This window comes from Schistocerca gregaria, chromosome 9, assembly GCF_023897955.1.
Source record: "Schistocerca gregaria isolate iqSchGreg1 chromosome 9, iqSchGreg1.2, whole genome shotgun sequence".
Classification (NCBI taxonomy): domain Eukaryota; kingdom Metazoa; phylum Arthropoda; class Insecta; order Orthoptera; family Acrididae; genus Schistocerca; species Schistocerca gregaria.
In genome coordinates this window covers 111,053,650-111,066,244 of record NC_064928.1, presented here as the reverse complement: position 1 = coordinate 111,066,244, position 12,595 = coordinate 111,053,650, and the positions used below count along the sequence as shown (strand labels likewise).

At 41.8% G+C, this 12,595-nt stretch overlaps 1 protein-coding gene across 2 annotated transcripts in view; it reads right to left on the bottom strand.

Annotated features, from left to right (window-relative positions):
* Positions 1-12,595, bottom strand: part of LOC126291688 (uncharacterized) — a 142,207-nt gene that overhangs the window by 88,275 nt on the left and 41,337 nt on the right. For both annotated transcript variants that reach the window (XM_049985311.1, XM_049985312.1), the window contains exon 2: positions 7,339-7,732. In XM_049985311.1, coding sequence (XP_049841268.1) covers positions 7,339-7,717 — 379 coding nt within the window. In that variant the 5' untranslated portion in view covers positions 7,718-7,732. The remainder of the gene's footprint in view (positions 1-7,338; positions 7,733-12,595) is intronic.

Here is a 12,595-nt window from a genome sequence, read left to right as displayed (position 1 = left end):
TAGTTATAAAATGATATTCTCTTACTTTCACATAATATATGAGGGGTGTCACAAAAAATGGAATTATTTTTTAAAAGCTATGTATTTTCAAATTGTTTACAAAATAACTTTATCCCTTTCAAAATACTCTCCACTACAACTAATACAGTGCGCTTCCACTGTTTGAAACATTTTTTGAAGTTACAGTGCTTCCACTGTTTGAAACATTTTTTGAAGTTATCTTTAGAAATTACTGACAGCTCCTTTCTCATTTTTTTCTTGACTTCCTCAATGTTGTCAAATCAGTGCCATTTTGTGCCAATTTTCATGTGTGGAAATAAGAAACAGTCACACAGTCAAATCAGGTGAGTAAGGTGTGTGGGGCAGTGGAAAACATGCCATTTTTAGCTAAAAACTGTGTAACAGAGATGGCTGTATGTGCAGGTGCAGAGTAACAAATTTGGCAGCAACCCTTTTCATTGTCAAATATTCTGTTAAAATTTGCTGAACTGAGCTCCAAGATAATCCACTAATCTCTGACAGTTGATCAAATGACTGTTGACAGTCTGCGAGCACAAGCTATTGAATTTTTAAAAATATTTTCATCAATTTGGGCAGTTGATGGACGTCCAGAACGAGGTTCACCATCAATCGCCATGTCGCCATTTTTAAATTGAGCAAATCACTTGTGCAGTCGATTTTTCCAATAGCATCATCTTGGTAAGGCTTTTTTCAATATTAAAACAGTTTCATAGGCATTTTTACTAAGTAGAAAACAACATTTCACAGCTGCACATTGTTCACTTAAACTTGCCATCATAAGAAATGAAACAAGAACAAATCAGCAGTAGTAAAAACAATCACTGCAGATGAACATCACAAACCAGGTTGACTACACAGGCAGCACTGTACTGGCAACGAGTTGTGCTATGTATGCCTAGCACCAGCAATGCGTACTACAAAAGCTCCTCCCACGGTAATGTTATTCCGTTTTTATTCCGTATCCCCCTGTCAGGCTGCACAACTCTTACCCCTACCCCTTTCTTTATCTTCTCTCACTCTCCCCATACTCTTCCATTCCTCTTTCCCATTTCTCCTCTTCCCCACTCCTGATCCAACCCCTCCCTATTCCCACTGCCTTTCCTAGCCTCCCCTTTCCTCTCCCTCTTCCCACAATTCTCTTACCGCACTTCCCCTTACCTCTCTTTCCCACTTCCCTTAACTCCCTCTCCCCATTCTCTTCAACACTCCACTTTCTTCATTCATCTCACGGCTATGTTTTCATTGTGCTCTCTCCTTGTCCCCTCTCCCCTACTTGCCATCCTCTCCTCTCTCTGATCACCCCGCTTCTCCACCTTTCTCTCCATCCCCTACTGTCTACCATCAATTATCTGTCATTCCCTCTTTAGTATCCATCTTTGACACACACACACACACACACACACACACACACACACACACACACACACACGTACACACACAATACTCTTCCTCTCATTTTTCTAAAGGCCACACTCACTTCACTTATAAATCCCCCCTCCCCAAGGGGAGTTTAATACCAAGTGTAAACAAACAAATGGAGAAAAAGGAACTGGGGTGAGGATTTCACATCTTGTCAACATCGAGATCCCTGCAAAGAGAGTACTAGCTCAGTTGCAGAGGGATGGGATAAGTAAATGGATTGTGGCAACAAACAGTGAAAAGGGAGACTTTACAGAGACTGCATGCTCCCTGCACTGCAGAACTCTCTTATTTGAATACTTCTGATTTACAACAAATTAGGCAATTGGACCTCTATCATAAATACTTTGTTAATGCACTTACCTTAGCATTGTTTCTGGTCCATTGTTTTCTACAAATACAGCCAGTGGCACAGTGGAATAAAATGGAAACTGAAACTTCCTGGCAGATTAAAACTGTGTGCCCAACCGAGACTCGAACTCGGGACCTTTGCCTTTCGCGGGCAAGAGCTTCTGTAAAGTTTGGAAGGTAGGAGACGGATACTGGCAGAAGTAAAGCTGTGAGTACCGGACGTGAGTCGTGCTTTGGTAGCTCAGTTGGTAGAGCACTTTCCCGCGAAAGGCAAAGGTCCCGAGTTCGAGTCTCGGTCGGGCACACAGTTTTAATCTGCCAGGAAGTTTCATATCAGCACACACTCCGCTGCAGAGTGAAAATCTCATTCTGGAAACATCCCCCAGGCTGTGGCTAAGCCATGTCTCCGCAGTATCCTTTCTTTCAGGAGTGCTAGTTCTGCAAGGTTCGCAGAAGAGCTTCTGTAAAGTTTGGAAGGTAGGAGACGGATACTGGCAGAAGTAAAGCTGTGAGTACCGGACGTGAGTCGTGCTTCGGTAGCTCAGTTGGTAGAGCACTTGCCCGCGAAAGGCAAAGGTCCCGAGTTCGAGTCTCGGTCGGGCACACAGTTTTAATCTGCCAGGAAGTTTCATATCAGCGCACACTCCGCTGCAGAGTGAAAATCTCATTCTGGAAAATGGAAACTTCATTTCAATCCAACCTATCTACTATGAGGGGAGGAGGTGGGAAAGGGGGGGGCAAGGGGTGTGTACCTTTGAGCTACCTTTATTATACATTGTCAAAAACTGTCATGGAGAGAATGTGGCTGTGTGAAACTACAGGTTAAAAAAAGTAAAAAACCGCAGACAGCCACTATTCATAAAACTATTTATTTCAAGCAAACAGTGGCGTTCCTGGTTTTGAATTGGCAGGTTCGTCCTCACATGGTAGTTTGTATTTATGATTTCATTTACTCATGCTGCCACACACTAAATTAAATAAATGTGAACAGTCATCTGAAGATAAACCTTTTGGTTTGAAACCATTAAAACACTATTTGCTATTATGCTGTCCTCCCTGAAGAAGGAATGTGTTTCAATCGCTAGGGGTGCTGTGTTCTATTTCAGGTGTTTCTACGTGTGTGTGTGTTTTAAACAATATCATTTAATGCCATTGTTGTGACTCACCGATCTTTCAAAGTGCTGCCACGCAGTTATGCGCGTACTCTACATGCGGCGCTGTCTGCCAGCCGTGCAGCAGCAGCGCCACCTAAGCGGCCAGCCAGCCAGCTGCCACTAGACTTGGACTCAGTTACGATTTGACTGTTAAAGTGTACACATGTCTTACTCTGTTTACTTGATCAGTGACTTTCATGTATTGTGTCTTCCTAGAAATATATTTGTTCAACTTGAAGTTATTACAGCCATGTTATTTTCAGCAGTTCCTTTCATGACCATGGTATTGTTATTTGAACTAACAGTCTATTCTAAGGTACTCTTCTCTCTGTAAGTTTAGTTCCTCTTTCACTATTTTCTTCAGCAGGCAAAGTTTTTCTGTGATCACTGTATGAGGCAATGCCACTGAATGGAGTAGCTCTATATACTGAGGTAGGTATTTTCTCTCAGAAGAATGTCTTATTATGGAAAGAGTTCATCAGGGCTGCATACTCTCCCCATTACTTTTCAAACATTTATGCTGAAAAGATTTTCCAAGAGCTCCTGATATAAAATATAAGAGAGTAGTGGTTAATGAAGCTGTCATCTGCACCATCACATATGCTGATCAATGTCTTATTTCAAACCCTAGAGTGGAAGATTTGCAAGAACTACTCAATACTGTTACTGTAGAGAGCAATACCATGGAATTACTTTTAAATGTCAAGAAGACATATCAGGTCACTCTTGCATTCAGTAATGATAAGATCATACAGGTTCCATTGCATAAGTATTTGACGTGTCAAATCAATGATAACAGGGATTTTGCTCAAGAAATTCACTGCAGAACTAAAGAGGCAAGAAGTTCTTTCAACAAAATGAAGAAAGTTCTGGCTAACCATGGCATCAGTATTACACTGCGTGCTTAGTCACTTTGATGCTGTGTATTCATTATACCACTCTGTGCAGTTGAGTCTTCGACACTTACCACACTATTGGATAAGAAATTGGAGGTACCTGAAATGCAGATGCATCAAGGGATATTAAGGATACCTTGCATGTATAAAGTCATAAATGTGGCAGTTCTGTTGTGCATGAACAAAGATTTAGAAATTTTCAGTACCATCCAGAGAAGAAAACTAGACTACTTGGGTTATATAACGAGTAACCACATTGCTGGAGGAGGAGAGGGGGGTGGGGGGCAGAGTGCAACACCTTTAAGCACACAGTGTTTAGTGGTATGAGGGGTACGCCTATACTAGGGGGTTTTAGTGTTAGTGATTCATTTGCCATGGTCATAGGAGATAGGATGGCATACAAGAAGCCTGTCTGTGCACCCTGTGTTTTGACTCTGCAGGCAATAATAATGGAGTTGCCAAGTTTTTGTTCCCACAGATCCGGTCATTTGTGCAGCACAGTACCACGAAGGTGATGATTCACTACCCCAACACAGTGGAAGAAAATTAACAGCATAACCTTGACAACATTGTGGGCCTTTTAAGATAACACGTACCAGATTAGCAAAATGAACAGACTGATACCATCTTTGTTTCATATTATTTGATATAGTATCAGAACTATAATTTGTGATATGTTTTTTTGGCTGAATCACTTAACACATCTGGAACATTGCTGTTAAAACATTATATTTCAATCAAGACTAATTTTTTCCAACTGTAATTTTTTTCATCTTATGTAAACATAATATTTTGTACTAAAAGTCCATCACTATCCTCTCATTTCTAAAGAAATAAAAAAAGCTACAGTGATAAATAGCCTCTAATTATACTAATTAGCTCTGGTTCATGAAAACTACCTTAGGAGTTCCTTGAGCAGAATGAGCACAGTTGAACCTACAAAAAGGTCTTTGTGACAACATTACTGTAGCGAAGTACCTGATCTTACCAAAAATATAGCACACACTTTTTTCAGCTTGTTGATTTGTGTGTTAAAATAATAGCAATTAAACAGCACTATGAATTTTCAAGTAAGTGTATGACATTTGAAAAGATGACATTATTAGTGGTCTATTGAAACAGGAATTCATATTTCTGATCCGATCTGGGAGAGTACAGAGTTTTTATAACCTGCAGTGCTCCCCTTCTGGCCATGAGGATGTTGGAAATGTCCACTGTGATGATATCATCACAGTTTCAGTGTCACACACATGAACTTACGTCTCATCACCTGTGATCACAGTGTTCAGAAACTTGGTGTTACTACTTGCATTCTCCAGCATGTCTTGTACGATTTACTGATGATGTTGTTTCTGATCCACTGACAGCAGTTTCAGTACAAATTCTGCAGACACTATCTTCATACACAAATTGTTGGTCGAAATTGAATGTATAGGTCCTATGCTCACCCCTGTCCCATTCCAAGTTCTCATGTACTGTGATGTAATGGTATTCCACTATCGAAGTCTGCAGTTGCTGAATGATATTGTCATTCCGGCTTGTTGAGGGTCTACCAGAACACCATTCTCAGTCCAGCAATACGTGGTCATCTTCGTAACAGTTTTACCTGTCGTTTATCGACAATTTGCTCACAGCATCATTCGCAAAATCCTGTTGAATTTAGCAAATGGTTTCCACTTGGATACTGGAAACTGGATACTGTCAAGCTTTTGATGCAATATTGCTGCTCAATTATTTCCATCATTTTACAACTTACTGGAATTCAACAAGCACTCACTACATGTCATCATTCATAGGCCAACGAATGACTGATGCTTTCTGCTGTTGGGGAAAAAATGCACGACTGCACGAATGTCCCCCACCAAATGTCCACCGAAGAATGTCTCCCACATTTCATCAGCTTATGTGGGAATGTAGAAGGTTTCACACTTTTTAAACACACCTCATACATTACGATAGCTCCATCCATGCCTCTGTCCACATTAAACCCACTAAGTACCAACAGTACCTTCGTTTTGACAGCTGTCATCCCTTCCACACAAAAAAATCCCTCCCGTACAGTATGATCACCTGTGGATGGCATATTTGCAGTGACTAAAACTCCTTTGCCCAGTATGATGAAGGTCTCAGCACGGCTTAACACAGAGAGATACTATCCCCCAGACTCATTCCGCAAACAGATCTCCTGTGCCATTTCTCCACACACCTCCAATCCTCCCACCACCCCCCTAGAACCAGCTACAAAGGAGTGCCCCATCATCACCCAATACCACAACAGATGAACAAAATACTTCATCAGTGCTTTGATCACCTATCATCATGTCTTGAAATGAAGGACTTCCTACCCAAAATCCTTCTCACCCCTCCTAAAATTGTGTTCTGTTGCCCATCTACCTCCACAACATCCTATTCCATCCCTATGCCATTCCCAATCACAGTTCATTTGCACAGGATTACATCTCTGTGGAAGACCCAGATGAAAGACCTGCCCAATCCAACCACCCTGCACTTCCTATCCCAGTCCTGTCATCGGCTTATCTTATGCAGAGGCCAGGCCACGTGAGAAAGCAGGCAAGTTGCATACCAGCTCTGATGCAACCACTGCACAGCTTTTTATGTTGGTATGATTACCAGCTAGCTGTCCACTGGGATGAATGGCCACTGCCAGACTGGCCAGAAGCAACGTAGAGCACCCTGTGGCACAACATGCACCTAAACATAATGTGCTTCATTTTAGTGACTGCTTCACAATCTAGGCTATCTGGATTCTCATTTTCATTCCAGGTTTTCTAACCTACGAAGGCGGGAGTTATTCTTACAACATGTTCTCCGCTCCAGAAATTATCTCTGCCTCACCTACAGTCCCCAAACCCTCCACCCAACTGTTTCCACCCTCTTTGTCCTTTTCATGTCCCCACCCTTACTGTGTGCCACCCTCTGCCAGTGCATTTGCCCAACTTTCCCCTACACTCCTCTTATTTTCCACTTCCCCCTCCGCCCTGTGCCTCCCTGCCCCACCACTCCTGATGCTGTGCCTCATGACTGTACTATGATGCCTCCATCTGGTCCCTGCACACACTGCCAGACAGTGTTCTTCTCTCCCCTCACCCTTACCCTGCTATCCCATCCCCTTCCCTGCCTTCTGCAGATCACTGCTTTCGTTCCCTTGAAAGTCATGTTTGCTATACAGTTAGTAGGAATCTGTTACTTTCCTTATATTCTCATTATTGAAAATGACATTTTAACCTACAAAAATGGCTCTGAGCACTATGAGACTTAACATCTGTGGTCATCAGTCCCCTAGAACTTAGAACTACTTAAACCTAACTAACCTAATGACACCACACACATCCATGCCCGAGGTAGGATTCGAACCTGCGACCATAGCGGTCACGCAGTTCCAGACTGAAGTGCCTACAACCGCATGGCCACACCGTCCGGCTTTTAACCTACATTGTGCCCAGTATAAAACTTACATGTTAAGTGTTCACACTCACCAGCTGCCACCCGCACCCTAGTTTCCGGGTCATCGAGTGTCCGGAGTGCCACATCCCGGGCCGCCTCTGCCAGCTCGGCCTCACACCGATTCTCATTTGGGTGGAGGTGTGGGACGAGAACCTTGGCACCGACCAGGGCACCCAGTCGAGCCTCGCACGGGGAGGTGACCGAGGTGGGGATCAGTGAGCCCGCGCTGGCCAGCAGCTGTGGGCCGAGGCGGAGGTGCACACCCCCACCCCCACCATCCCCAGGTCCGGAGTTGAGCAGGCGCTGCAGCTCGACAGCGCCCCGGTCGCGTTCCATCTTGCCCGGGCCGAGAAGCAGCGACATGATGCGCCGCTCCTCGTCTTCGTCCGCACCACTCTCTGCAGACGCCATTGTCACTCCGATTGGCTGAGCATGAGGAAATACAAAATTTTATTAGTATCCTAGAAAGGAGTACAGCGAGGATAAGATTTTATATGTGCTAGAAACCACAACAGTTACCTGAAAGTGAGACCATTACGATTTGATCACTGATCGGGAAACATCAGTTACAATGTGTCACATTCGGAGAGTATCACAATCCTGACATTAAGTTAAAGCTGCCACTGACCTGCAGGTTAGTTTGAACAGCACAGTGCTCTACTAGACACAGTCCTGTTTGAGGTGATTTGCTGCTGCCTTCCTCCAATCTTTGAACTGACTTACTCAGAGGGGACCTACAGTATAATACGGACTCTGAACCAGAATGAAACTTGCTGTTTCTCTCATTAAGAAACATTTCCAGGGGGTGAAAGACGTGATGAATGACAGATAAAAATCCTAGGACTGACTATGAACTGAACCTTGGACTTTTGGATGTGCAGTCTGGCACTTTAAAACTGAATCATCAAAACAATTAGCATTTAATAAATAAGTAGTTTTTTTACAACAGAAGAAAAGGGGTGGAGAAGAGGGGAGGGGAGGAGGGAAAAACCATAGGGTATTGCTGGGTAGCCCTAGGGGTAGGTTCAGTAAAGTGATCAGAAAGGCTCTACTTGCTACACACACAGTGGCTCCTTTCCTATGATGTATGAGATTTGTGTTCTAATAGTATGTGTTAACTAAGGTGAATGTACTGGATGTGTGGTGTCTGGTTTTGTTATATGATGGTGAGAGAATGGAGAGGGACAAACTCCCTGGCAGCAAGTAGCCTATTCTTCTCGAATAGCAGCAAGATGGCGCCAAGCCTGATGAGCCATCAGATGCGCGAGTCACTGTCAGCAGTGCTGTTCACAGTCACTCTTTGGCAACTGCAGCTACAAAAGTATGTTTTACTTACTTACTTTTTTTTTCCCCCGAGAGAGTTTATCATTAGTAGTGGCCCATCTACATAGGCAACACTGTTCAGTCATACAGCTAACAGCAGGCCAGTGCACTGGGTGTCTCTCTTAACCTTTTCAGAGCTGAATTTTTTCTGGAGGAAAGAAAATTTTTATTTATAAGGTAATCTCTTAGGTGATTTTTTTAATCTTTTTACATGCAAGATTTATCTAAAAACATGTACTCGTTTTCAAAACATACTCTGTACACTTGGCTTCACTTTGTGGGTTAAAATAACTAATTATGAAATAACCTCTATTGTGATGAACAGTAAAATGTTCATTCAATAACTACCACACAAAATAACAACAACAATATTCAATTACAGTGAGGAATATAGTGAACCAACCACCTCCATGTATGTTGGTCACGAGCTGCTGCACACCGCTACATTGACTTGCTGATGTTTTCACAGTGATTCCAAACAGCTGGCAACACTTGTGGATGATGAAGAGATGAACATTCATTCACAAATGTGTACCTCATTTTTCCATCAGGAAAAAGTACATCTGTTGCAGTTAAGACACAGTCGAAGTTAACATATGCAATTGGAGCCAGAGGGTCTGAAAGGGTTAAGAGTTGTTGGGAAGATTTTTTTCTAGTCTTTTGTCAGATATTTGCAGTGTGGTTTTTCAGTGTGTAGATCAATATTGCAAGTGTAAAAAAATTTAGCTGGCTGTTTCTTTAATGAAAAGCATAGTAAAGAAAAACCAGTAGATACTGTTGTGGTATACGTGTGGAATATGAAACATGAGACCATTCTGTGAAAATGTCTTGGGAATGATACACTCCCAGGCTGTGTTAGAACTGTAGCAATGTGGCTTATTTTTGGTAATTTTTTTTTATTTTTAACAATGTATGAAAAAACAGACACTGCTGGTGAATTTGCAGCTATGCTAAATTTATGAAATTTATTCACAACTGTGGAATCTTTCTGACAGCTGCTTTAGCTATTCAGATATTACCGACTGATGAGGCATGAAAATTTGTGCTGGACGTGACTCGAACCCCAATTTTCTGTTTGTCGTGAGTGGTTGCCTTAACCGCTTTGGCTATCTGAGCACGCTTTCAGGAATGACCCAAACTTCCACATGTCATACTGTCTATGACCCCATCGCTAGCAACTTTATCCGCATTCCCACCACATGGTTTCAAGGAGACACACATATTCAACATTTGTATTACTATCACCGTTCTTGCCCCTCGAGACTTGTAATACTTAGTTTTAATGTCTGAAGAAACAGACATTGTTGATGATCTTTTAGGTGTACTAAATTTATAAAATTTATTTGCAGTTGCTGTATCTTTTTGATATTAGTTGCATTAGATATTAAGATGTTACCTACTGGTGACACAAAAATTTGTGCTGGAGCAGGATTCGAATCCCAATTTCTTGCTTGACATGAGTGGCTACCTTAACCACTTCAGCTGTCCCAGCATGCTTCCAGGACTAACCCAAACTAGCACATGTCACATTGTTTATCATCTTATTGCTCATAGGCTAAATGTCCAACCCACCCCCCATGAACCATGGACCTTGACGTTGGTGGGGAGGCTCGCGTGCCTCAGCGATACAGATAGCCTTACTGTAGGAGCAACCACAATGGAAGGGTATCTGTTGAGAGGCCAGACAAACGTGTGGTTCCTGAAGAGGGGCAGCAGCCTTTTCAGTAGTTGTAGGGGCAACAGTCTGGATGATTGACTGATCTGGCCTTGTAACACTAACCAAAACGGCATTGGTGTGCTGGTACTGTGAACAGCTGAAAGCAAGGGGAAACTACAGCCGTAATTTTCCCCGAGGGCATACAGCTTTGCTGTTTGATTAAATGATGATGGTATCCTCTTGGGTAAAATATTCCAGAGGTAAAATAGTCCCCCATTTGGATCTCCGGGTGGGGACTACTCAAGAGGACGTTGTTATCAGGAGAAAGAAAACTGGCATTCTACAGATCAGACTGTGGAATGTCAGATCCCTTAATCGGGCAGGTAGGTTAGAAAATTTAAAAAGGGAAATGGATAGGTTAAAGTTAGATATAGTGGGAATTAGTGAAGTTGGAACAAGACTTTTGGTCAGGTGAATACAGGGTTATAAATACAAAATCAAATAGGGGTAATGCAGGAGTAGGTTTAATAATGAATAAAACAATAGGAGTGTGGGTAAGCTACTGCAAACAGCATAGTGAATGCATTATTGTGGCCAAGATAGACACGAAGCCCATGCCTACTACAGTAGTACAAGTTTATATGCCAACTAGCTCTGCAGATGACAAAGAAATTGGTGAAATGTATGATGAAATAAAAGAAATTATTCAGATAGTGAATGGGAATGAAAATTTAATAGTCATGGGTGACTGGAATTCGGTAGTAGGAAAAGGGAGAGAAGGAAATGTAGTAGGTGAATATGGAATGGGATTAAGGAAAGAAAGAGGAAGCCACCTGATACAATTTTGCACAGAGCATAACTTAATGATAGATAATACTTGGTTCAAGAATCATAAAAGAAGATTGTATATATGGAAGAAGCCTGGAGATACTGGAAGGTCTCAGATAGATTATTTAATGGTAAGACAGAGATTTAAGAACCAGGTTTTAAATTGTAAGACATTTCCAGGGGGCAGATGTGGACTCTGACCACAATCTATTGGTTATCAACTGTAGATTAAAACTGAAGAAACTGCAAAAAGGTGGGAATTTAAGGAGATGGGACCTGGATAAACTGACTAAACTAGAGGTTGTACAGAGTTTCAGGGAGAGAATAAGAGAACAATTGATAGGAGTGGGGGAAAGAAATACAGTAGAAGAAGAATGGGTAGCTTTGAGAGATGAAATAGTGAAGATAGTAGAGGATCAAGTAGGTAAAAAGACAAGGGCTACTAGAAATCCTTGGGTAACAGAAGAGATATTGAATTTAATTGATGAAAGGAGAAAATATAAAAATGCAGTAAATGAAGCATGCAAAAAGGAATACAAACGTCTCAAAAATGAGATCGACAGGAAGTGCAAAATGGCTAAGCAGGGATAACTAGAGGACAAATTTAAGTATGTGAAGACGCATATCACTAGGGTTAAGATAGATATTGCCTACAGGAAAATTAAAGAATTAAAGAGACCTTTGTTTCAAAAGAGAAGCACTTGTATGAATATCAAGAGATCAGAGGGAAACCCAGTTTGAAGCAAAGAAGGGAAAGCAGAAAGGTGGAAGGAGTATATAGAGTGTCAATACAAGGACGATGTTCTTGAGGACAATAATATAGAAATGGAAGAGAATGTAGATAAAGATGAAATAGGAGACACGATACTGCATGAAGAGTTTGGCACAGCACTGAAAGACCTAAGTGTAAACAAGGCCTTGGGAGTAGACAACATTCCATTAGAACTACCAGCTTTGGGAGAGCCAGGCCCAACAAAACTCTACCATCTAGTGAGCAAGATGTATGAGACCGGTGAAATACCCTCAGGCTTCAAGAAAAATTTAATAAGTCCAATCCCAGAGAAAACAGGTGTTGACAGATGTGAAAATTATCCAACTATCAGTTTAATAATCCACAGTTGCAAAATACTAACACGAATTCTCTACAGATGAATGGAAAAACTGGTAGAAGCCAACCTCAGGGAAGATCAGTTTGGATTCCGTAGAAATGTTGGAACACATGATGCAATACTGACCCTACGACTTATCTTAGAAAATAGATTAAGAAAAGGCAAACCTATGTTTCTAGCATTTGCAGACTTAGAGAAAACTTTTGACAACTAGAATACTCTCTCTCAAATTCTGAAGGTGGCAGGGGTAAAATACAGGGAGCGAAATGCTATTTACCATTTGTACAGAAACCAGATGGCACTTATAAGAATCGAGGGACATGAAACGCAAGCAGTCGTTGGGAAGGAAGTGAGTCAGGGTTGTAGCCTAAA